Source organism: Callithrix jacchus, chromosome 4, assembly GCF_049354715.1.
Source record: "Callithrix jacchus isolate 240 chromosome 4, calJac240_pri, whole genome shotgun sequence".
Lineage (NCBI taxonomy): Eukaryota > Metazoa > Chordata > Mammalia > Primates > Cebidae > Callithrix > Callithrix jacchus.
This window is the reverse complement of record NC_133505.1, coordinates 55,326,992-55,354,313: the sequence shown is the minus strand read 5'-3', so window position 1 is coordinate 55,354,313 and position 27,322 is coordinate 55,326,992. Positions and strand designations below refer to the sequence as shown.

At 38.7% G+C, this 27,322-nt stretch overlaps 1 protein-coding gene across 8 annotated transcripts in view; it reads right to left on the bottom strand.

Moving 5' to 3' along the window:
* MEP1A (meprin A subunit alpha) overlaps window positions 1–27,322 on the bottom strand; it is a 49,749-nt gene continuing 22,427 nt past the window's right edge. For 4 of the 8 annotated variants that reach the window (XM_078369353.1, XM_078369354.1, XM_078369351.1 and 1 more), the window contains 9 exons: window positions 19,097–19,272; window positions 14,430–14,471; window positions 13,828–14,049; window positions 12,911–13,060; window positions 9,769–9,984; window positions 5,861–6,334; window positions 4,957–5,130; window positions 4,172–4,472; window positions 1–777 (listed from right to left, as the gene is read on the bottom strand). In XM_078369353.1, the coding sequence (XP_078225479.1) occupies window positions 621–777; window positions 4,172–4,472; window positions 4,957–5,130; window positions 5,861–6,334; window positions 9,769–9,984; window positions 12,911–13,060; window positions 13,828–14,049; window positions 14,430–14,471; window positions 19,097–19,272 (1,912 nt within the window). In that variant the 3' untranslated portion in view covers window positions 1–620. The remainder of the gene's footprint in view (window positions 778–4,171; window positions 4,473–4,956; window positions 5,131–5,860; window positions 6,335–9,768; window positions 9,985–12,910; window positions 13,061–13,827; window positions 14,050–14,429; window positions 14,472–19,096; window positions 19,273–27,322) is intronic. The other 4 variants (XM_078369355.1, XM_078369356.1, XM_078369352.1 and 1 more) reach the window with 1 other exon arrangement.

Below are 27,322 nucleotides of genomic sequence, written 5' to 3'. Positions count from 1 at the left end.
TGCTAACTCAATATTTATTAAATTTATTAAAGGCCTTCTCTTAGAATCACAGAGGAAAGCAAATGCTGTGAAACATGACTGCCTAGAAGAACCTTTATTTGAAATCTTTAACAAGATCTTAAAAGAATAATGACACTAATGTGTCTAATGAAAAGTGAGTATTTGATTTCATTATACATATTTGATCTGAGATAGAAATGAGATTTTCTATATCTTATTCATTCTTTTGTTTTACTCATTAAATCTTTGCTGAGTGCCTACAATGTGCCAGCCATGTGTCTAGACACTTAAGCTAGCATGGTCAGTGAAGATGACATGTGCCTGCCCACATGGAGCTTACAGTCTATGGGAAAGACAGGCAATCAAACAAGTGATTTACAATGAAATGTGATGAGTGTTGTCACACTAGATACATTAGGAGCATAAAGCAGGATAACAGAATTATGTGGGACATAAACATGACAAGGGTTACACATGGGGCTGGAGGCCTTAGTCCTTGGAGGTCCTATCCAAAGCAAGGCTGATTAAAAAAAAAGCTGCCTCAAACTGCACTGATGGTGGGAAAGGAGGCCCTGTATGGAGGTGGTGCTTCTGTGGTCTCGCACATGCCAGCAGGCAGGTCACTTCCTTGGCTTTTGGGAAAGGATGGTGATGATGGAGAAGATCAAGAAGATCACGCCAGCCGTGCCTCCAATCACCAGGCTCAGGACACTGCTGTGCACCTGCATGGCCTGACAGTGTTTCCCCGTGTAGAAGAAAGCCTGTCCAGAGATGCACCTGAGGGAAAAGGATGTGAAGGGAGTGTGGGAACTACCCAGGCCTCAGGTGCCTCCTAGCAACATGCATCACCACAGAATAAAAATGGCAAATGCTCGCTGAGCAGGTCTTCCTGGTGCCTGGTTTCATTTCAGATGCTATATGTGAATCAACTAATTTAACCCTGCAACAACGCTTTGAGGTGGAGGTTATTACTTGGCCATTCTCATCATCTTCATCTTACAGGAAAGTTACAAAAGTTGCTCAAGGTCACATTGTTAGTAAGCATTTCACACTTGAAATTTAATCCCAAGAGGTATGCCTCCTGATCCAGGATTCTCAGCCACCAAGGATTCAGGAGGAAGGTTTGAGACACTAAGGAATACATTGCCTGACACTGGCTAAGAATATAAGCTACAACGGAGATTCCTGAGCTACAGTCTGACTTAGAGCATGAGTTATAGTTTGAAAACTTCTAAATAATATCAAATAAAATGTTACTGTAAGATTATTGTACTGTCACTGTCTCAGGAGGCTGCCCTGAAGTTCACATGAAATAATGAGGACATGGCACTTATCAAGGTATTCGACACATAAGGGCCAGCCCTTAGTTTTCTTTCTTAATGTTATCTAGTATAAAGATCAGCTGATAATCTTAGAACCAAAGCACATAAACAGCAGTGTCTCATCCATACCTTTATAAAAATTCCAGCCTTTGTTTCAAACATTCCTACTAGAAAGTCTACTCAGCAGAATTCAACAGGGCAGAGTGAAACAATCAGAAGTCAGCATCTTCTGGCCAGGTGTGGTGGCACATGCCTGTAACCCCAGCACTTTGGTAGGCCAAGGCAGGTGGATCACCTGAGGTCAGGAGTTCGAGACCAGCTTGGCCAACATGGTGAAAATATAAAAAAAAATTAGCCAGGCATGGTGGCAGGCACCTGTAACCCCACCTACTCTGGAGGCTGAAGCAGGAGCATTGCCTGAACCCGGGAGGTGGAGGTTGCAGTGAGCCAAGATGGTGCCATTGCACTTCAGCCTGGGCAACAAGAGTGAAAACCCGTCCCCCACCAAGAAAAGGAAAAAGAAGTCAGTATTTTCTTTTACTAATCCTAAATGATTTTACCTTCCAAGGCCTCCTCTCTATCCTGGGAATTGACTTCTTAGAAATCAGTGAATAACAGCAAGTTTATTCCATTCTTTTTTCTGACCCAGTTCCCTCCAAACACAACTTAGTGATATCCCCTAGTGTTACCTTAGAAAAACTTATTCAGCCAACTCTAAGCTGCAGGTTTCTAGGAGAGGAATAGTTTAGCCAAGTAGAGGCTGACATATAAGTGGCAACGCTGGCCTCCCTTAGCCTGAGAAGGATGAGGACTGTTAGGGGTACATATTGGAATCTGGCATCCAAGGGCCTGTCAGGCAAAGACATGCAGACCCATGGCTTTGGAGGCCATAAACAGGTGAACCTTCCCCACTAAAAGGAACCAGAGGGCTTCCTGGAAGAGTGATTGATTCTATGGGTGGGGCAGGCAAAATTAAAGATGAGCCTAGAGTATGCTATTGTGCCAGAAAGTCATGTTGTGTTCACAAGGTCTGGTGTTGAAAGAGCGCAGGAGTCAACCTGGAAGAGCTCCCAGAGACCAAAGCTGGGACAACAGAAGCAACAAAATAAATAATGAAATTACTGCAACAGAGCCCACTGAATAAATGTTTATGATTCCTTAGTGATAGAAATAAATAACTGCATAAACAAATTAATGGGGTGAAGGGGCCATTATTCTTTACAGAACAATTCATTTGAATGAATGTGAAGGAAATAGGAAATTAACATTAGAAGATCCCAGTGGTGAGTTTTGCACGTAGGATGTGTCAATAGATGCTGAAATTAGTGTGAGGATTTGAGGAAAAGCAGGATGTCTCCATGATCTTGAAATATCTCTCCCAAGATATATATTAATTACAGAGGGAGAAATGGTAACTCTTCAGTGGAGAGGCCTGGCAGACGTGCTGTTGGCCAACGATGAAGGTTTATATCACCAGTAATGACGCGTATCAGCATCATGTACCTGCTCACATGATGCAGTGAGAAGACATATCACATATTTACTAATCTTGCCACAAATGTGTAACCTTGATCTAATCATGAGAGAATAAGATAAACCCAAATCAATGAAAAATTTACCCAAAAAAATATCCCCGACCAGTAATCTTCAAAAGTGTCAAGGTAATGAAAGACAAGAAAGAACTGAGGAATTGTCCCAGATTGGAGGGGATTAGGAGACAGAAGACGTAAAAGGTAAATATTACGTGAGATCTTGAATTGGATCCTAAAACGAAAAAAGGACATTAGTGGGAAAACTGGGAAAAGGTGAATAAGGTCTGTAATTTATGTACTAGGATTGTGCCAATGTTCATTTCTTAGCTACACTAATTGTACTGTGGTTTGTGTAATATGCTAACATTAGGGAAAACTGAGTGGGCGAATGGCACAGAGAAAGTCTCTGTAGTATTTTTGCATCTGCAAGTCTAAAGTTATTTCAAAATAAAAGCTACGAAAAGAAAACAAAGTGGAGACTAAAAAGAACTAAGAAGAAATATAAATTTTTGAGATTGGCAGAATGGTTCCTACATCTGCTACTATTCAAATGGAACTGTTGCTTCTATCATCACCTACATCTTTTTATGAAACAGTTTTTAGGGTTTTATACAAGCAAACATTATAAAAAGAACTATTAAATATAGCAAACTGTGCTGCCAGACAGACCTAGATGCAAGCCCCAGCTTCAGCATTTTCCATCTGGGTACATTTTAGATAAATTACTTAATATTTCTAAGCTTAATTTCTTGATGCACTGAATGGGGCCAAAGAGAGCCTTTATGTCACAGGTGGCAGTGAGAGTGAATTTCGATAATGCATGTAAGATCCTCAGGATGCATAGCAAGGGGTCAGAAATATCAGGAGTTTTTATTACTATTATTAAAAATATAACTGTAATAATAGCACAGTGTAAATGACAGACTGTAGAATAATAATCATTAGGAACATCTGTAGTCAGTAAAGATTTAACCTTCGTCTTGAGACCCACTGTTATGGAGTAGAAAGTCCCTAGACTAAAAGCCATCTTGGATGTTATAGAAATTCCAGGAGTATCCAAGATGCTGTTGACAATGCCCCAAAGGAGGAAAAGGGATGAAAATCAAGAGACGAGGAGACCTGGGATGCCTCTGTCTTGGCAGCATAAGCCCATGAGCCCAGGGCACACCTTTGTAGAGCCAAGGAAAACCGCACCCAGTTGACCATTTTAGGTAGCCTTTGCCCTGCTCTGCAAACAGCACCCTTTACCAGGGTAAGCATGCACAACACTCAGGTCTGCTGGCTTGCTTTTCTCCTCTCCCCAGCTACAGAACCTACCTGCAGCTTGCCATCCCCTTCTCATTCACACAGATGCCATCATTTTGGCAAGGGTTTGGATCACATGGGTCTCTGAAGTACTGTGGCCAGTTGTGCTCCTCTAGGGGGCCCATGTTGTCCACTGACCGCTTCTGTCGGCTGGGCTGCCCCTGGCTCAGGCTGACAGGTAGGGCTTCTTCTATCACGACCTTTCCCGAACCTTCTTTGGAGACCTGCTGTTTCTGCTCTTGGAGAATGAAGCCTTGGGGGCTCAGCCTTTTGTCTTTAATGGGAACTTCAGTCTTCTCAAGGTGGGTGATATCTTCAGGAAATAGAGAATCATAAGGAAGATCCAGGATTAGTAACTGACTACAATTAACTCCCACTTCTGGTGAAAGTTCCCCAGACTGCTTCTATCTCCCATGGATATCACCCTTAGTGACGATGTTTTCCTTAGTGGAAAAGTGGCTTTTTAAAATTTTCAAATAATCAAGTCACATTTTTATTTACTGAATTTGCAAAATGCAACGTAAAGTTAGCATGGACAGTCTGATGGAAACTAAACTGAAATCAGTGAACTGTTACCTTTGATAAAATTATCAGAAAGATGACACTAAAATTTCAGTTTCTTTCAAGGACAGTTAAAATAAAGATGTGAGTCCTTGGCCAATTGAATTAAAGGAGTTTTTTCTACAACACATTTTTGTGATCTCGTCCCCACTCTCCATGAGTGCTTTAAAATCAGGATAAAATCAGTAGAGTACCAAGAGCATAGGATTATTTACACACAAAGACCAACAAAGTACCTTCAAAGTCCGCAAACATGATGAGATCATCATTTTTCAGGAAACTCCTCCTTTTTAGCATTTGGTGTGAGATGAAACCACTCCAGCCCCAGCTGATGCTTCTAAAACAATTACAGTCCGTATGATAGGTTCCCACCTTGGACGGCCTGTCCCAGATGACAGTGTTGTTTATCTCTGCAAGGTTGTAGGTAACATAAAATCACATTACCTCTTTATATTTCGCTTTCCAGTTTGTCTTTAATGAGGATATAGGGCTTTGTTAATCAGAAAAAAAAATATTGGAAAAAAATTAGGCTATTTTCTCTTGACAGGAGAATTGCAATTCAGATTTGAAAGATGAGAGAGACAGAGAATCACAGCTCTGAGTGATCAGTTGTCTGCTACTGAGTGACTTCCTTAATGAAGAGAGAGGGACAGCTATGGCTTCTTTCTTCTGAGGCCTACATCTTTTGTAAAGAAAAAAATAGTTTGCTCATTTCTTTACTGCTGTAAGTTTATTTCAAGGACATAGTGGCAATCAGTACTATTTTAGGAGTAAGTACATTAGCTCTGCACAGAGCCTAGCAAGTTCCAGGTATCTGATAAATGATTAGCAGTATCTGTCTCCTCAATCACAATGAGCTCAATGAGGCAGGGACCAGCTGATTCACTTGTATTCTAAGTACCTAGCACAGAATTTGGCATATGGTAAGCCCTGAATAGATGTTTGATGAGTGAATTTAGGAAAGGAAAGGAGAATGTGATGGCATCGAACATCTTAACTTGGAACTCCAACACGACTATGTTAATGATATTCCCAAGGGGACCACGTGAGGGGAACGTTACTCTTTCTTACACCATAGAATCACATTTGTGGGCCTTTCTGGGTTGAGGGGCAGTTATTATTTATGCTGACACCACCCACCTGGAGATGTGTGCAACTTGGACGTAGTGAACACCATGCTTGAGGACATCCTATTCCTGACATCGGGCTCCTGGTCGAGGATGGTCATTATCACTTGTCTGTTTTCTACTGGCCACTCCAGGATAGCATCATTCTCCCCACTGCACAGGTGAAAAGAAAGTCCCAAGTAGCCAGAGCTGCCGGAGCTTGCTCTGCCACGGGGGTATAAAGTTAACCCAAAACCATATCCCTCTGAATTGTAGAATCGAGGGCTCTGCAGCTTGTCTCCTGGGCTGATGTTCTCAAGGACTTGGGAGAAATTCCGGACTGTCCAGACCCCTGTGGGGCAGGGGGTTTCAGTCAGAGTGATGTCATCCAGGTAAATTCCCCCAGTTGAGTTCTGAGGGTCACCTTTTGTGCCCTGGAAAACGTAGCGAAACTTCTGTTCTTCTTTGAGCACCACATGGGCAATTTTCCAGTTATGGTCATCATCTCCTGAGGACAGAGAATAATTTTGGTGAGAATTGTGGCCAACACGTAATGAGTACTTATGAGTTTGGCACAGTGCCATGTGCTTCCCATAAATGATCTCATTAAATCCTCACAAAAGCCCTATAAAATAGGTACTACTGTAAACTGGTTAAGTAACTTTTCCAGAGTTACATATCTAATAAGGAAAAATGGCTTTTTAAAATACTATGATTTATTTTAAAATTTGTATTCAAATCTTAACCATGAATTTGTTTTCCACTATCAGTATAATTCTACAGGTACTGGATTTCCTCCTGAGTCTGCTGGTTCAACTGCAACCCCTAATGTTAGCACTGAAAGCCCAAGTGTTAGGCTGAATTATATAAAATAGCCATTTTGTAAGCCAAACATCAGAAAACAGTGACTCGATATGGTCCAACCTGTGACTCGTTGCCAGAGAGCTATAAGGAATGCTGAAGAGCAGATAATAACCTGTAGTACAAACTGGATCTTCCCTACCCGAAACTAACTGCCTCTCCAACATGTAGACGTTTACCTCTTCCTTATATGATCCAAAAGTCCACCATGTAGGGGAGCTAAGTAATCCAAAGAGAGTAATTCACATTCTAATAAGGATTAGGTCTACTTGCTTTTTCTCTGAGCATGAGCTTGAAGTGGGACTTTTGAATTAAGGACTGAGGAAAGATGTTGAGAAAGTTGTTCTAGAACATGGGATCCTGGGCTGAACAGCATAAAAAGCCAGACAGGAGCTTGGGGGTACTGGAGAGAGGAAACTGCGAAAGCGGATCAACTCAGAATTCCCTCCAAGAGAAGCCTCTACATTGATATTCTGCACAGGATATTCCCTAGAGTTGGGCTTGAGGAGGAGAGGAAAAATGCTTCCAAGTAGAAGTCATGTTGGCTAAACTGAGTTCCTACAGATGAGTGTCTTTTTTCCTTTTTCTGTGTCTTTTAACCAGAAATCTACTTACAGAACTATACTTTCCTTGAAATGGAAAAGACTTTTCCTCTCCATTTGTTTTCAGGCCACTCTCTCTAAGGACAACTTAAAGGGACAGTTGTCTAACAATGTTCTGTTTCCTAGGGTGGAACTGATTATGGCCTGTGTGGTTAGGTTACAAGGAACATAGGAGAGAGGTGGAGAAGGCACACGGCCACTTCTGTAACCTACAAATCTAAGTAGTTGCCATCTCCTGGGGAGAGCACTGTAGCCAAGTGAAAGACACATGGACTTGAAGGGTAATAGGTGCCAGAAAGTCTAGGAATAGGGACAGATGTATAGAATTTGAACTATTTATCAAGCAGGGTTACGGATGATGGGAATTCTATCAAGAGAATAGGATTCTGTTCTTGCTAATGAGTACTTGCTTTGATTTTTCTTAATATAGTATGTCAAAGTGAGGTTGAGATGTGGGAATTTGGTACTGGAAAGAAGACCCAAGAGACTATGCTATATATTCAGAGATTCATCTATGAAATTATTAAGAAAGTTTTGTTCACATGCTTCCACAGGACTGCCCTAAAATAGTCAAGCAATAATGCTACTAAGATTGTGTGAGACAAGTTTAATTCCTGTTAGTTTAGAATTGTCATCTATAGGGAAGTCCTGGCCTCAGTAAAAATGTGTGTGTGTGCATGTGCGTGTACATACAATAGTATGCAAACATTTTTCACGTAAGTTTGTATATAAGCATTATGTATGTATATGACATATATACAGATGTGCATATGAACACATTTTGTGTGTAAGTATTTTGGTCAAAATATACGTTTTGCAAAAGTCAAAAACTATTCAAATAGGTTGCAATTATCTTAAGTTGAATGTCACATAAATAACACTAAATGATATTCAGCTAACCTTTTTGAAAAACTTCATTAACAAAACAGTATCAGAATTGACTACTTTAAAAATCCATTCATACCGTGCTACCAGGGAATTTACACAGACATACTCTGAATTCAGTGAAACACAAATCACAGCAGTGTAAGAAACTAAATTAAGCATGAGATGTCTGCTTTGTTGATTTTATGCTTAGAAGGATAACACTTTTAGCTTTAGACGAAAGTGAGTGATAATAGGTCCCATCAATATTATTGAAACTCTAACTCATTTTCTCATTAAATATTTACAATCCTTGGTAACAGAACACATCCTCAACTCTTAAAGGGAATCTAGTTGTCATCCTTTCATCATACAAACTATGATAAATTTCAGTCAGAAAAGTGAACCCCTCAGAATTGTATTTGTAGAGCTTTCAGTCAGTCCACAAAGTGGCTTGGATATAGGAGATTTGGGCACCTGTTCTTACAAATGACCTCTAAGGAAGCTTTCTTCTTGAAAAGCAGCAGGTATATAAAAAATAATTTCTTTCTCTGGACTCATTCCAACTGAGAAATTAAATGCTAAGATAGGCAGTTGGATGCTAGGATAATCTGGCTATAAATCAAGATCCAGGGTTATAAACAAAGTATTTGTTTTCCTTTGTTGTGGTGGTGGTTCATTCATAACTAGAAAAAGGGAGACAAGCTTTCCTACTTTACAACAAAAAATTTCTCTATCTATAATCATTTACATGCTGGCCTTCTTGTATAAACATACAAAGTGACACATAGGAACATGTAAGTGATTATAGAAAGATAATATATACAAATGACTTATTTCCCACCAACTTCACAAGTAGGGTTCAAATTACTTTAGCATGTTAAATAATGGCATCACCTGTTTTTCTGAAACAGATACAAAACACCATCGTCAACTATTTTTTTTCTTTTGAGACCGAGTCTCATTCTGTCACCTGGCTGGAGTACAGTGATGTGATCTTGGCTCACTGCAACCTCCACCTCTCAGGTTCAAGCAATTCTCCTGTCTCAGCCTCCCAAATAACTGGGACTACAGGTGCACACCACTATGCCCAGCTAATTTTTGGATTTTTAGTAGAGATGGAGTTTCACTATGTTGGCCAGGATGATCTTGAATTCCTGACTTTGTGATCTGCCCCCATCAGCCTCCCAGAGTGCTGGGATTACAGGCGTGAGCTGGTCAACTATTTAACTACTCTCTCTCTCCAGCAGCATCAGTTCTCACATGTCTTTTACCTTCTGATCTCCACTCCTGAATCATCCATTTTCTCAGTCTTAGCCTTTCTTTAATGTTCTAGTGAAAACTGGATTTCTATATTCTGATTGGCTTCTTACAAAAGTATATTTCAGCCCTACCTAAACCCAAGTTACTGCTTCTAATTTCTGAGTAGTTAAAACATTCAGAGTAATTAAAACATGCCATATATTATGTTAGGCTCTGAGAAGAGAAGGAAGTGGGTGGAGGAAAAGGAGGAAGAGAGAAAGAAGGAGGAGTAGGAGCCAAGAGGGAAGGAGGAGAAAAAGCAGGATCCCAGGTTTTAAGCCATATCATTCCTTGTGTGAATGTCTCTAAGTACCTTGAAAACTCTGCACCTTGACCAGCTTGCGAACATTGCCTGTGCTGTCATCCCTCCTGACCCAGACAATGAGTCTGTCTGACGGGCTTCCTGTCATTTTATAGAAAAATTGCAGGCACTGCTGCTTCCTCTTTGGGTAAAGAATCCGAGACTCCAGTAGGGCTGCCTCTTCTGCTGACCCCGAGCTGGTGCTGAACTGCATGAAGTAGCCGGCACCTATGGAAAGAGCACCCAAACATTACATCTCTGGCTTCCCACACCCCAAGGTGTGGGAAACAGTGAAATAGTGAACCACAGCCATTGTCCAGGCAACAAAAGCTAGAACTCTTCTGAGGAAAATAAAAAGAAGGGTATTTGTCAATAAATATTGTGTCTCAATGGACTTAGTCACCTGCTAAAGCTCGCCCTTCACAGTTTGATTGTCTTTGTTCCAAGATTGTGAAATGTATACCTCTGACTTAAAGAAACACAGGCTTCAAGCAAAGTTTGATTGTTTGATGGAATTTGGTGTCTGTGAGATGAATTCTATTTTCCTCATTGACTTCAATTCTTTCAATTAGAGATTCATTCCAAGGAAAAGAGTTGGGATGGTCTCCTCGTTGTATAAGACACTATGGAATTCAAAGGCTTAGGATTTGGTTTTAAACATTGACAGTGATAAGGGTTCAGTTTCCCCTATTGCTAGTCTGATAACTGGATGTATTATCAGTGGCAAAAATAATCTTTACTATATTATCAGAAGGGCTATTCAGGACACATTAGAGACTAAATGGGAATTTCTCCTGAATGTAAAGGAAGGCATTAGAAGAACACTGAAGAGGGTGAAAAGTGTCTACATTAGTGCCAGAGATGGGATTTACCTGACTCAGATATCTCAAAACTCTTTCCCCTAAAAACAACCAAGCCAACTAAACAAATGTACCATTTGGTAAACCATACACTTGTCCAAGTTGAGTACAATGAAAAATTCTTGCATATAAAGAGGTTTTTAAAACAGTGTTCCAGCAGTGAACACCATATAAAAATGCTTCAATCAAAACATTTCACAAGATAAAAATAAAATGAGTGTACAGTATAGTGCTGGGCACTGCAGCAATGCTCCATAATGCTCCCAGCTTCATCCTGCCTCAACTGAGGCACTTGCCTTTCTTATCAGCAGCAAGCAATGATGGTTTAAATAAGCTTCCCACAAAGCTTAAAATATCACAATGGCTTTAATGCTAAATCAGGGCAAATTACATTCCCTTGTATTTTCTTCTCAATATCTGAATTTGCCTGAAACCTCCAAATTATAATTATGTATTGAATGCCTGGGTTAAAAAAAAAAAAAGAGCACACAAGGCTAAAAAGGTTTCTAGGTAATTCTTACTCGGGAATTCCTGCCTAGGTGTACTAGGAAGTATAAATTGAGAGTCAAAAAATTCAAGCTCAGAACTTGGGAGGCCTGGATTATACCCAGCTCTGCCAATACCTAGGTGTTTATTCATTTCTCTGGGTTTTGGATGAGAGAAATCCTCCCAAGGGATCCTTTGAGCTCTTCATGTCTACGCATCCACCTGAATTATGCGAGAGCTCTCTACCAGCAAGACATATTCCATTAAATGCCTCCTGTGGAAGAAGCATAATAGCTTCTCAAGTTAACATGACACAGCTTTTCCAGATCTTTCTTCTGGGGTGTAGTCCTTTCCTCTTACTTGGTGCTAGAACATTCTTTCAGCAGATTCCTCTCACAATAAAGATCCACCTTCGTGTTTAGCTGCACATTAGCCTAGCAGCAAGCCACAGAATAGGTTGGATTAGAGGCTACAACGGCAATTTAGAGAAAACTTCAGGCTTGGATCAACCTTTGGACACTTGGGATGATATGTTTGATAATCTGATCTGTGACAGAAACTTTTACCCTCTGCCAAAGGTGGAGGAAAAGTGTCAGTGGCTTATCACCTCTGACATTCCCTGTGGTGGCCTGGTATCTGGGTGACACAGGCTGTGACCCTTCCAGGAAGGGAATCTCACCAACTCTCAGAGAGTTATGGACTAAGTGACTTTGCAATAGTCTAGTCTTTAAAAAGCCGTAATAATCTGTAACTTTACCAGCTTCCAAATATAGTTCAGATGATTTCAGTGGGGGGCACAGAATACAAGAATGCTAAAATAGAAAAGCAAAATAAATGGAACATCTGGAGAGAAAGGGAAAATGGAGAATGAAGCTGCTGGTCTGCAGGTGGGGGCTTTGTATGCGTTATTCTTCCACTGTCACTGTGAAGTAGGCATCAGTATCTTGATATTTCCAGAGGTTTGTGAAAGCCAAGTCTTTTTTAAAAAGCACCCAAATGACAACAACTTTCTGTGGTCACCTAAGTAAGTGGTGAAACCATATTTCAAACCAGGTCTGTCTTTTTCACTACACAAATGGTATATAGGAACTATCTGAAGCTGTGCTATCCAATACCAAACCTATGTGGCTACTGAGTGCTTGAATTGTGGCCAGTGCAAACTGAGAGGTACTGTAGGAGTAAAATACGTGTCAAGTCTAAAATACTTAGCATGAAAAATGTGAAGCATCTCACAATAACTTTTATATTGATTACATGTTGAAATGCTACTATTTGGGATATATTGAGTTACAAAGTACATTATTAAAATTAATTTCACCTGTTTTCTTTGACTTTTTCATGTAGGTATTAAAAGTCCAACATGTTACCTGTTGTGCCACAGAGCCAGAGTCATGTGGACATTAGAAAATTCCACATTGCTTATGTGGCTCACATTAGGAGCGTGTGGCTCTAGAGACATTGCCCTTATTTACAAATTTTTATCTTTTTTTTCTGAAGTTTTATCTTAACAACCACCTATCAATATCAGTTTTGCTTAAATGCACCTTTTTATCTTTTTTTTCTGAAGTTTTATCTTATCAACTACCTATCAATATCAGTTTTGCTTAAATGCACCTTTCTTTTGCATGCCCAGAGCCTGGATGCTTTTTATTGAGTTAATAGTTAAGATATGAGAAATGTTCTTTGTCCTTGTTCAGATTTTCAAGTTGGATAACCAACATTCTGATTGAGGCAAAACACGGTGGCTGGCAGAACCTGGTTGAACCTGGTGAACCACATCAGTGTGTTTGCTTTCCACTTTCACTGACCTGTGCATCGTCCCACCAAGGTGTGATCCACTTCTCCAGCCTGAGCACTGTCGTTACGGACCCAGTCAGTGTCATCTCTGGTGCCCTGAATCATCCCACAGATGTTTGCCTTCTCAAAAGTACAGAGGTCCAAAAGAGTATGAGTTGTGGCTGAAAATAATATTTTTATCATTGTTAAAAATGAAATACATTTCATTCCAAATAGCTAATGTCTTAAGCCACTAAAACCTCATTGTTCAAATACAACAGGATCGAAAGCCTGTTATCTTGACTTTTTCTCAAATGCAAATCTTACTGTCATCAGATGTTAGTACCTGCTAATACAGACACAGCCCTAACCTACCGCACAGATTCAAGATTTAAAAAAATGTATAATCATTCTCTGCTATGTAAATACTAACCATAAGCAAGGTACCTCTAATACTTGGCTTTGTACTCAGCAGGTCTTTTGTATATACTTACTGAACAGATTCAAACATTTTATCTCTGAAGGCTAGTGGGATCCTCTTTAGAAAACATCCCACCCCAGAAGATTAGATTACTCTAGGAATAACTATTGTAGGTAAAGAATTTTACAGGATACAGAATGCTTTCAAGTCCATTACCTATCTTGACCTTTACATAATAATGCATCCTTCAAAGGAGCAAAAGAAACTAGACAATAACAGCTCCTTACGTTTGACCAGTACTTTGACTTTACAGAACACAACTTTGTAATTGGTTTTTTATAACCATCCAGTAAGGTTTGTGTTACAGTTTTTTTGTTTGTTTTTTGTCTAGAGGTAGACCAACAAAAGTTACGCAGTTTGTTCTTACTCTTTTAGCTAGAACATTAAAGAAGAGTAAAGGAAATCTCTAAGGCTGAGAGAATCTCTGTTGAGGCAGTTTGTCCAGTTCTCAGAAACTGAGGTACTCACTGCAATTGTACATTCGGTTCAGCCTCTCTAAATCAATGTCACTGAGATCCAGGCGCTGTCCAATAATGGAGTTAAATTCAGGGATCTTGGCTGTGATGGTGGGAACACTTGCATTCTTGTTAAATGAGAAAGGCGCGTAGTGCATCAGAGACTCATAATCATAGGGTGTATTGAGGTCTGTTATAAAGCTGTCATTGTAGGTGTTAAAGTTGTGCTGGTAACCTGTAAGGGAGAGAGAGAATCCACAGGTCCTGCTCGGTCATGTTATTTTCCCCATGCTGCTCTCTTTGACTACTCAGAGACCCTCCAAAAGAGGAAAATAATCAGTTCTATTTAAATATGTGTACTTAAATAAATCTATTTAAATATACGTTATACTGACACAAGAACAGAAAATGAAACACCGCATATTCTCACTCATAGGTGGGTGATGAAAAATGAGAACACATGGACACAGAGAGGGGAGTACTAAACACTGGGGTCTACTGGGGGGAAAAGGGGAGGGCCAGTGGGAGGGGGAGGTGGGGAGGGATAGCCTGGGGAGAAATGCCAAATGTGGGTGAAGGGGAGAAAGCAAACAAAACACACTGCCATGTGTGTACCTATGCAACTGTATTGCATGCTCTGCACATGTACTCCAAAACCTAAAATGCAATAAAAAAATAAAAATATAAAAAATAAAAAAATATACGTTATATTATATAAGCAATATGATGTAAAATTAATATGCATAATTGATTAACATTAGCTAATATATTAATATTTAATGTGTATATCATAACTATAAAATACATATAAAATATAAATATATAAATATTAGAAATTACTAAATATGTGTACATGTTTATGCCAAAGATACATTATATATATAAATGTGTGTGTGTGTGTGTTCTCTTTTCAGAAAGAGAAGGTAAAATAGCAAAGATGAGGAAGGTATTCCAAATGACAGGAAAAATTTTTGAATTCAGGAAAATGTTCACAGATTGATTATATTCAACACACATCATTCTAATAGCTGAGTACCTCATCCCCTGAGTCTGCCCAGAGCTGTACCTGCAGCTCTTTATGGGTTAGGAGAAGGAAATCTGAGGGGCAGAGGTAAAGGTAAGCAGCTGAAAGCAAGACAGGGGATCCTGTCAATCAAGGCTCACATCCTTCTCTTTCAGAAATAGCCTCATGGAGAACAAAAAAAAATAAGAAGAAAAAAAATATTTTTCTATTAAAAGAGGAAAGGTAAATATTTTTCTGAGATTAGTGAAAGTGAGATAAGATGTGCTGCAATTTTTACATTGTTCAGCAATGTAAAAAGCTGAACACAATAACTGATCAGAGTGTTTCTGAATTGACTAATAACCATTGGGAATTCACTGTTTGCGCCGCATTAACGGAAAGGCTTGCAGATTTTTAATTTTCTTCTTGGAATGACAGAAAAACTGAATGAGAATGCGGCTAACTCTTCCAGTCATAACTTCCCATCCTAATGTCTTTCTCCTTCTCTAGCTCCTCATCCAGTTACTTTTTGTGGTTGTTGTTTGCTTGTTTAGTTTTGAGGCGGAGGTTTTGCTCTGTTACCCAGGCAATGGCATGATCTCAGCTCACTGCAACCTCCATCTCCTGGGTTCAAATGATTCTCCAGCCTCAGCCTCCCAAAGTGTGGGGATTACAGGCGTGAGCCACCACACCTGGCTCATCCAGTTACTTTGAAAAATTAGAAGAAAATGTAACTGCCCCATACAGAGCTACATGCAGGGTTGCAGAAGTGTGGTGTGGTTAGGTGGTGCTCAAGCAGGTGCTTGAGGGATTCTCTGAATGCTTTTGGAAAAGCTAAGGAGCAAGACCTTGTTTGAGCAATATCTTGCCTTAACTGTAAATTCTGAAAGCTGATGTTTCATTCTCCCAACGGATGGGGATTACTTGAGAGAGATTAAAGCATTTTTGAAGGTGGGACGGGTCTAAAAGAAACAATAGCTTTAACAGGGAAGAGGAAAGTTAATCCCCCCAGAATACTTGGTCCTAGGGTGTCATTTGAGGCAATGGAACTGTAAAGAGTGTCAAGAGTCTGGGATCTCTTGGTAACTCTCAGTGGCGCCTGAAGCAAAGCACTTTCAAATCACTGGATGTGTTTTACTTAATTTCCCATAAAATCATCTGGTTCGAGGCTGGGTGTGATGGCTCATGCCTCTAATCCCAGCACTTTTTGAGGGTGAGGTGGGTGGATCACTTGAGGCAAGGAGTTGGAGACCAGCCTTGCTCACATTGTGAAACTCCATCTCTACCAAAAACCTACAAAAATTAGCCTGGCCTGGTGGTGGACACCAGTAACCCCAGCTATTCAGGAAGCTGAGGCATGAGAATCGCTTGAACCCGGGAGGTGGAGATTGCAGTGAGCCAAGATTGTACCACTGCACTCCAGCCTGGGCGGCAGAGCAAGACTCTATCTCAAAACAGAAACAATAAAAATCCCATCAGGTTAGAATTGATTATTTTAATCTGCATTATTTAAGGATTCTTATGAGAATGCCTTAAAACAAATATTTTGAATAATTTTTAAAAATGTATTCAATGTGTTTTTGTTGGGCGTAGTAGCTGCTGGGAGCTGTGCTCAGTGGGTAGTGGCCCCCAACAGTGAATAAGATAAGCGGTCACAGCTGAGAGCTGAAAAGGGGCTGTAACCCAGGGCATGGGATCCTGTAAACCAGGGGTCAGTCAACAAACCTGTTCTATAGTAGATAGAAAATATGTTCTCCATTGTAGCTACTCAACTTTGCCATTGCATACAAAAGCAGCCATTGACAATACTTAAACAAATGGGTATGACTGTGTTCCCATAAAGCTTTCTTTACAAAAGCTAGTAGATACGGCCCATGGACTATCATCTGTTCATCCCTGCTAGACCTCAAAAGTTGAGTTTTTTCCCTAGCATAAGGAAACAAATTTCAAAAACACAATTCTGATTCAAGAACTGGAGGTGGACATTGGGAGAGAATTGCATTGCCAGTGTCTTCTCAAGTTAAACAGAAAGCTTATCATTAACCAAAGTTAAATCAATAAAACTCAGAAATTACCCTGATAAATTATACTGCCTGTGTTGATAATCTTATTGGAGTTGATGTCTCTTTTGAGAATAGTTCTCCCATGGTTGCGGGCAATTTAGATTTATGGAATTGTACCTGATGAAAACACAGATAGGAGATGAGCAAATATGCAACCTATGCTCAAACCAGAGCTGAGCAAGTCTGCACTTGACACTGGCAAATGTGTTGGCTCACTCTGATAAAGGAAACCTCATTTGGCCTAAAACCATTTTAAAAGCACTAAGTATTGTCTTCTATAAGACCTGGAAATAGGAATGTTTTCTGTTTGCTTACAAAATTTTCAGCACAGCCCAGTATATGTACAGGAAGGTAAGAAATTGAGGCTGAGAGGCAAATACAGACAAAGTCTAATAGCACCCTGAGTCGTGCAATCAGAGATTCAGTCCTTCGACCATTTCCTTCTTCCTTCTACAAACACACAGTTATAATACAACCACCACTGAGGAGAGACAGGTACATTAAGGCTGAGCTATTATTTCATCTCTGGGTGAATATGCTCCAAAACTTTTCTAGATTGGCCTGGGAGGCAAAGAAGAATGCTATCTGGCCTCCGGTCAGTGGGTGGTGGTAAGATGGTGGGAGTATGTGGGTAGGCTCAAAGCTGATGACCTATTAGACTGTTAAAAGTTACAGTTTTCTTCCTTACTGCAGCAATCCACATGCACAGAATTCCCAGAATATGAGAGACTGGGAAGCCACAGGTTGAGAAACCCCACAGGTAATTTCAATTAGCCAGCTCTACCCTGACCTCATGTGAAAATCATTGACCATTTTACTCCAAAATGAACTATTATAGTCCTGACAGAAAATTTTGAGGATTCATACTTAATTTTAAAGCTTGGCAGTTCTTTAGAGCCCCTAAAAGTAAAATTATTATAGAGATACCGCAATATATTAATCAGCATATAAAACTGGGATCTAAATAAAACAGATACCTACACGAGGCTATTATTTATTTTATAAAAGCCACGCATAGAAACATTTAAGGTATTTTAAATACATTTAAGTTTCACTAATCTCTTACTTCCAAAAAAAAAATGTTTTCCCATTCCCAACACTAATTTCTACCTAAAAACTAGTTACCTTCAGAAACATAGCATTGACTTTTTTTTTTCTAGAACATCAGGAAACTGCTCAATAAATGTTTTAGTGTGCTCAAAAGCACTCTACATCGTTGTCTCAAACAACTAAGGAAAGTAAGGGCCAAGCACGGTGGCTCATGCTTGACATCCCAGTACTTTGGGAGGCCAAGGCAGGTGGGTAACCTGAGGTCAGGAGTTCAAGACCAGCTTGATCAGCATGGTAAAACCCTGTCTCTACTAAAAAAAATACAAAATTAGCTGGGGGTGGTAATGCACACCTATAGTCCCAGCTGAGGCAGGAGAATCGCTTGAACCTGAGAGGCAAAGTTGCAGTGAGCCAAGATCATGCCACTGCACTCCAGCCTGGGCAACAAGAATGAAACTCCATCTCAAAACAAAACAAACAACCTAAAGAACAATGAAATCATTAGAATAATATAAGTGCATAATATGTAAGACAAAACTGTTATCTTTTGCATAGTATGAGGTGAAGACAGAAGCCGCAAGTTGCTTAGAAGTGAGGAAGAAAAAACATTAACCTTTGATTAATCAGAACCCAGGTAACTAGCCAGAATTAACGTAATTGGGGTGTTATTTCAGATAAAAGCATCCATTTTTGTTTTTGTTTTTAAATACTTTTCATTGATTTGGTAAAGCAACTGAAAAAATACTTCTGGAGTATGTCCTGTAGTCATGGAATAATCAGCAAACCCTCAAAAAGCCTTCTAGAGGCACAGGAGATTTCACATCCAGAAAACTGACTTTAATATCTGGATTCACTTTACTCATTAAGACAGGAAAGTAAACAGTTTTAGATAGAGTTTTAATGAAAACACTGATAGAAAGCAAAGCTTCTGGTTAACTTTCAGTTGACCTCTACAGTGAGTTACCACCATTCCCCGAAATTCTTATCTGCGATGAATTATGGTCAGATCAGCACAGTCCACATAAAGGGCCAACAAATCATAACCCCTTCATAGTCTGCATTCCCACTAGAGAGGTTGAAGCTCCTGTCCTCACAGATTTGGCCTGGTCATCCCAGCTTGGTCTTAGCCAATGATAAATGTGATAGCAATCTCCACCCAATCACACCTGGAAGAATTTCGTCCCACCAGATGGTCACATAATCATCGCGGTCAGTCCTTGACTGCTCGTGGTAAAATCCCAAAGCATGCAGGATCTCGTGTTCTATGATGGCCTTATAGTCACATCCCTGGCCAATGGAAAGATTCTGTCCCACGTGTCGGTCACCAACCTCAGACCAGCACCTTCAAAGAGGAGAAGAGGAAAAATATCTTCTAGAGAATTTTTAAGTGGCCATCATTCACAGCACTTCAAAACACAAATTAAGAGGAAATTAGGTTTAATTTTAAAAAGAAATTACCAACAGCATTCTGGTATGCTGATAGCCCAACGGTGGGGGATGCGTAAATAAGGAACATTCCCTAGAGGGAAGACTATACAGGCTTTAAAAGTGAAGATATAATACATTATAAAAATGGCACATACTCAGAAGCAAATCAATCCTATCGTAATAATTCATCAAGGTAAAAAGCAGTAAGAATTGGCATTCTTTCTCACCTCCACAAATTCACAGGGCACTCCAAAGAAAAACACTATTGCCTTTATCTAAAAAACTGTTCTCTGAGGGAAAACTGTGGCTGATTTAACTTTTTTTCTTTTCTTTTCTTTTTTGAGATGGGGTCTCACTTTATCACTCAGGTTGCTGTGCAGTGGCACAGTCACAGTTCATGGTAGCCTCAACCTTCCCGACTCTGGTGATCCTCCCACCTCAGCCTCCTGAGAGGCTGGGACTTGGGACTACAGGCATGCACCACCACACCCAGCTAGTGTTTTTATTTTTTATTTTTGTTAACTTAGATAATTTATTTAGAAAGTAGAAAATAAAAAGTATGATTCTAACATCTATTTAGAATATGAACAAAATTAGAAACAGTTAAACTACAGGAAAAAAGGCAGAGATACTGAAGTTGGTTTAATGGCTATCCAGTACAAACAAGCAAAATCCTAGTTACTTTCATGCAAATAAGCATTAAGCAAAAGAATATGGGAATGTTTGCAGAATGCACCATGGCAAATATTTTTCAAATTTATGAGAAACTGTATGTAAATGAAAAAATAAATTAGGTAATTTGCAAGAAGTGTTTTACAGGTTATAATAGGCTATAACTTAGTTTATTATGAATAAAATCTGTAGCACATCATACATTTTTAATCAGAGATTCAGTGTCAAATGAATCAGACATGATAAAGCTTAACTATAGTATACCTTCTAAGGCTAACAGATTTGATTTTTACTCAAAGATGAACCTTATTTATTTTCTAATAACTTTATTAAGGTATAATTTAAAAACTATAAAATTCTTTAAGTATACAATTAAATAACTTTTAGTAAATTTACAGTGTTATGCAAACGCAACCATGATCAACTTACCTCTTTAATAGTGACATTTTATTACTGAATCAGAGTTTATTCTGCAAAATGTCCAAACCCAAAGAAAGCATTTATTATTTACCTTTATATATATATATATATATATTTTTTTTTACATCCCTCCCCCAACAGAAAGATGTAGTTGCAAAAATACCATACATTCCACCTCACTGTGAATTTTTGACCTTGTCTACCTGAAAGAGCCTTAGTTAGCCTCCAACTTCAGGGGACCAGTGCCCTGAAAGGTTAGGGGCACTTTGGGCCAGTTCCTTCACAAAACCTCTTCCTCTCTTTTCCCCTCTCTTAAATTATTTGTAACAGAGGCACCTCCTGGCCATAGGTAATGGGGTTGCCCAGATTCAGCACTTTTACAAAGAATGTCTCCCAAAGCTGACCTACCCCTTAATCAGGTACTTGGGACACAGTTAAAAACACAAAAGATGCCAGGAGAACTTCACTGGGAAACTGAGAACTTTTAGAAAGTGATCATATTGATTTTGTTTTGTTTTTGAGGAGTTTCTTTGTGGAAAAAATGATGCCAACATGGTAGTTGAAGAATGGAAATAAAAGTGTTAAGAAAATTGTTTCTCTGAAATTTTCAATGAAAAATGCAAGGTTTTTGGCACTTTTTTGAAGGTCAGAGATTGCCAAGGGACAAAATGAAATAGTTAAAAGCAGAAGGCCTCTAAGATGTGTGGTCTTTGCAAGGCCTGAGAGATACTTTAAATGTTTCCCCTTTATAGAAAGTCAAACTGTCCAACTACGATTGATTATCTCCATTTATATGACCTGCAAAAACCTCAAGCAATAAAACACATGCTGAAAGGTGAGTTTACTCTCCTGCCTCACCACCAAAGTTATTCTTTCACCAATATTCTCAGCCTCAGCAAATGAAGTTACTACTTGCCAGTCATCCAAATCAGAAATCTCAGACATTTTTTACTCCTTTCCCTTCCTAACTCCTCCCACTAACTATTAAGTTTAGGTTCTGACGTCTACTTTTTCACATATTTTGGAAATCCATTCCTTTTTCTTTATATCACCTGCCTCTTCCTTGGTGTAAGTCCCTTCCATTTTTCCCCTGGAAATTTGGAGCATCTGTTAATTAATCTCTTACCATCAGTCTTGCTCTATTTGAATTTTTTATCCATTTTGATCAAGTGATCTTTCTACAATGGAAAATTGAGCATAGTATGAACCTTGTACCCAAACAAGAAATTCCCTCACACATGGCTCTTCATCACCAGGCTCCTGCTCACCTTTCTGGCTCCTGCTCATTATCTGCTCCTGACATGTAAAGCCCTAGGCACACTGAACTTAGGGAGTTCTCCAAGTAATCAGGTTCAGGTTCATGTTTGCTCTCTCCTCTCCCTCTCCCTCTTATTCTCTTTGATTCTCTCCTCCCTTTCTTCTTCCTTCATCTCCTCCCTCACCCTCTCCCTTTCTCCCTCTTCTTGGCCCCAATTTGTCCTCCCTTCTTCTAACAGTCATCTCAACTCTCTCTGATGCTTCATCCCACACTTTCTCAGAGGCCCCACACCTGTAGTGCTGCAACCCAGGACATTCGCTGTCATGTGTTAAGACAATGTACTCATTTTTCCATCACCCCCACCTGCCAACTGTAAGCCTGCTGAGTGCTATGACCATATTGCATATCTCGTTGCACCTATAGTCTAGCACACTTCCTGGAATGTAGTAGGTGTACAATGTTGTTTTGTTTTGTTTTATAAAAGAATGAGCTACAGTAATAACTACTCAGGTAAGTAAAGTATTTAATTTGTATCTAAGTAGTTGTCCATATTTTGCTTTTATTTAACTGCCATTTTTTTGCATTTTTTTTCTAAGAAGCTAAATGATGTGCTGACTTCCATTTTCATCATACTATCCATCCGTGATTATCAAAAACTCATGGTCAGGATTCAGGATTAAGATGGGGAATAGGAGGTAGGACTAGCTTGCAGCTCCCTGGATAGAGCGGTGTGTGGAGGTCAATTATTAAGCCAATCAAGGAGGCACCAGAGAAAGGTAAAGTCCAACTTAAATCAGAAACATCATGAAGATATGAAAAGAAAGGAAAATTATTCACTGAAATAGATAGCATAAATAAAAGAACAATAACAACTTCTGGAAATCAAGACACACTTGGAGAAATGCAAAATGTGCTGGAAAGTCTCAGCGATAGAATAGAACAAGAAGAAAGAACCTCAAAGCTCAAATATAAGGCTTTTGAATTAACCCAATCCATCAAAGACAAAGAAAAAAGGATTTTAAAAAAAAGAAGAAAGCCTCAAAGAAGTTTGAGACTATGTTAAATGTCCAAACCTAAGAATAATTGGTGTTCCAGAAAAAAAAGACAAATCCAAATATTTGGAAAACATACTTGAGGGAGTAACCAAGGAAAACTTCCCCAGCCTTGCTAGAGATCTAGAAATACAAGAAGCTCAAAGAATACCTGGGAAATTCATCTCAAAAAGATCATCATCTAGGCACATACTTATCAGGTTATCTAAAATCAAGACAAAGGAAAGAATCTTTAGAGCCATGAGGCAAAAGCATCAGGTAACCTATACAAGAAAACCTATCAGATTAACAGCAGATTTCTCAATGGAAATCCTACAAGCTAGAAGGCATTGGAGTCCTATTTTTAACCTTCTTAAACAAAGCAATTATCAACCAAGAATTTTGAATCCGGTGAAACTAAGTATCATAAATCAAGGAAAGATACAGTCTTTTCCAAACAAATGCTAAGATAATTCATCACTACCAAGCCAGAACTACAAAAACTGCTAAAAGGAGGTCTAAATCTTGAAAAAAAATCCTCAAAATACACCAAAATGGAGCTCATAAAACATAAATCTTTACAAAACCTATATAACAACACAGTGAAAAAAACTCAAGATATTCAAGCAACAAATGGCACAATGTATAGAATAGAACCTCATATCTCAATAACATTGAATATAAATGCCCTAAAAATACTTCACTAAAAAGACACAAAATGGCAGAATGAATAAGAACTCACCAACCAAGTTTCTGCTGTCTTCCGAATTGTCTATTTGTATTCTTTCAGACTTTTGATGTAGGCATTTAATGCTATGAACTTTCCTCTTAGCATCACTTTTGCTTTTTGCTGAGTCCCAGAGTTTTTGAAAGGTTGTGCCACTATTATCATTCAGTTCAAATAATTTTTAAATTTCCATCTTGATTTCATAATTGACCCAATAATTACTCAGGAGCAGGTTATTTAATTTCCACATATTTGCATGGTTTTGAGTGCTCACTGAACACATAAGGACTCACATAAACTTAAGGTAAAGGGGTGGAAAAATAATATTCCATGCAAATGGACACCAAAAGCGAGCCGGAGTAACTATTCTTATATTAGACAAAACAAACTTTAAAGCAACAGCAGTTTAACAAGACAAAGAGGAACATTGTATAATGATAAAAAGACTAGTCAAACAGGAAAACATCACAATTCTAAAAATATATTCACCTAATGTCGGAGCCCCCAAATTTATAAAATGATTACTATTAGACCTAAGAAATGAGATAGATGACAACACAGTAACAGTGGAGGACTTTAATACTGCAGTGACAGCACAAGACATGTCATCAAGACAGAAAGTCAACAAAGAAACAATGGACTTAAACTATACCTTTCAACAGATGGATTTAGCAGATATTGACAGAACATTTGATGTAGGGAATTTATGAGCCCCATACATTGGGTACCAGAATGTAGGAATTTATGGGCCTTATGCTGGGTGCCAAAATGTAGGGAGGCAACCCTATATCACCCATGGGTACCGCAAGTTCAGTGGCAATAAAGGAATGAGAGAAAGACAGATTAAGAGAAAAAGTGGAACCAGGGGACCATCACTTTATTACTTTGGAAGTGACAGAGAAGGCCCCCAGCTCTGATTATCCACATTATTTATTGATTACAATTACTTTGATTTACAGGGTAAGGATGGAGTAATGATGGGGAAAGGGTGATGGTGGAGTGAATTAGTGAGCTGGAACTGAATTAGTGAGCCGGAACTGGTATATCATTCTAGGGATTGATAACATGGCAGTCTGGGAGTTTCACAAAACAAGAACATGTGATTGTCTTTACCTTCTTATCTATGTACAGTTCATAGAACATGGGCCTTACAAGGAGCCTACAAGTTTGGCTATGTTATAGTGCTATGAAGGGGTTTTAGTCCTTGAGCACAATGTTTATGGTAACAGAGCAAACATAAGGCATAAAAAGGCCTTCCTCCTTAGAGGTCTCCTGCAGCCCTCTGCAGTTCGTTGTTCCTTGTTTACATGTTACTTATAACCAATTTATGTAGGCACTTTGTAAGTTCTTTCTCTTTTGCAGCTTTTCCCAACAATTGCAGTATACATATTGTAGTCATCAGCACATGGAACATTCTCCAAGCTAGACCATACAATAGACCACAAAACAAGTCTTAGTAAATTTAAGAAAATCAAAATTATATCAAGTACACTTTCAGATCACAGTGGAATAGAACTGGAAATTACTCCAAAAGGAACCCTCAAAATCAGGCAAATATATGGAAATTAAATAATCTGCTACTGAATGATCATTAGGTCAACAATAAAATCAAGATGGAAATTTAAAAAAAATTTTGGACTGAATGAGAATAGTGATAGAACCTATAAAAACCTCTAGGATACAGCAAAAGCAGGGCTAAGAGGAAAGTTTATAGCATTAAATGATACCAAAAAGTCAGAAAGAGCACAAATACATAATCTAATGTTACACCTCACAGAACTGGAGAAATAAGAACAATCCAAACCCAAACCCAGCAGAAGAAAAGAAATAACAGAAATCAGAGCAGAACTAAATGAAATTGAAACAAAAAAAAAATGAAACAAAAAGCTGGTTCTTTGAAAAGATAAATAAAATTGATAGACCATTAGCAAGATTAACCAAGAAAAGAAGAGAGAAGTTCCCAATAAGCTCAATTAGACATGAAATGGGAGCTGTTACAACTGCTACCAAAGAAATACAAAAGATTATTCAAGAGTACTTTGAACACCTTTATGTGTATAAACTAGAAAACCCAGAAGAGATGGATAAATTCCTGGAAATATACAACCCTTCTAGATTAGACCAGGAATATATAGAATCTCTGAACAGACCAATAGCAAGTAGTGAGATTGAAATGGCAATTTAAAAATTGCCAACAAAAAATGTCTAGGACCAGATAGATTCACAGCTGAATTCTACAAGACATTCAAAGAAGAATTGGTACCAATCCTATTGACCCTATTCCAAAAGATAGAGAAAGAGGAAATTCTCCCTAAATAATTCTATGAAGCCAGTATCACCCTAATACCAAAACCAGGGAAGGACATAACAAACAAAGAAAAGTACAGACCAATATCCCTGATGAACATACTTGCAAAAATCCTCAACAATATACTGGGAACTGAATCCAACAGCATATCAAAAAGATAATTCACCATGATCAAATAGGTTTTATCCAGGGATGCGGGGAAGGTTTTACATACACAAGTCAATAAATGTGATATATCACATAAAGAGAATTAAAAACAAAAATCATATGATCATCTCAATAGATACAGAAAAAGCATTTGACAAAGTCCAGCATCCCTTTATGATTAAAACCCTCAGCAAAACTGGCACAGAAGGGATATACTTTAAGGTAATAAAAGCCATTTATCAAACCCACAGTCAACATTATAGTGAATGACAAAAGTTGAAAGCATTTCCCCTGAGAACTGGAACAAGACAAAGATGTTCACTCTCACTAATGCTATTCAACATAGTACTGGAAGTCCTAGCCAGAACTATTAGACAAGATAAAGAAATAAAGGGCATCCAAATCAGTAAAGAGTAAGCCAAACTGTCACTGTTTACTGATGATATGATTGTATACCTAAAAAACCCTAAACACTCATCCAAAAAGCTCCTAGAACTGGTAAATAAATTCAGCAAAATTTCAGAATCCAAAATTGATGTACATAAATCGGTAGCTCTGCTAAACACCAACAGTGCCAAGTTGAGAATCAAATCAAGAACTCAGCCCTTTTCACAAGAGCTGCCAAAAAAAAAAAAAAAAACTTAGGAATATACCTAACCAAAGACTAAAAGACCTCTACAAGGAAAACTACATAACACTGCTGAAAGAAATAATAGATGACACAAACAAATGGAAACATATCAATCCGATGCTCATGGATGGGTAGAATCAATATTGTGAATATGACCACAATTGCCAAAAGCAGTCTACAAATTTAATACAATTCCCATGAAAATACCACCATCATTCTTCACGGATCTAGAAAAACAATCCTAAGATTCATGTGGAACCAGAAAAGAACCCACATGACCAAAGCAAAACTAAGCAAAAATCACAAATCTGAAGTCATCACATTACCCAACTTCAAAATATACTATAAGGCCATAGTCACCAAAATAGGAGAGTACTGGTATAAAAATAGACACATAGACCAACAGAGAAGAATAGAGAACCCAGAAATAAACCCAAATACCTACAGCCAACTGATCTTCAACAAAGCAAACAAAAACATAAAGTGGGGAAACAACATCCTATTCAACAAATGGTGCTGGGAAAATTGGCAAGCCACATGTAGAAGAATGAAACTGGATCCTCCTCTCTTACCCTATACAGAAATCAAATCAAGATGGATCAAAGATTTAAATTTAATACCTGAACCCATAAAGATTCTAGAAGGTAAAATCAGAAAAATCCATCTAGACATTGACGTAGGTAAAGGCTTCATGACCGAGAACCTCAAAGCAAATGCAACGAAAACTAAGATAAATAAATGGGACTTCATTAAACTAACAAGCTTCTGCA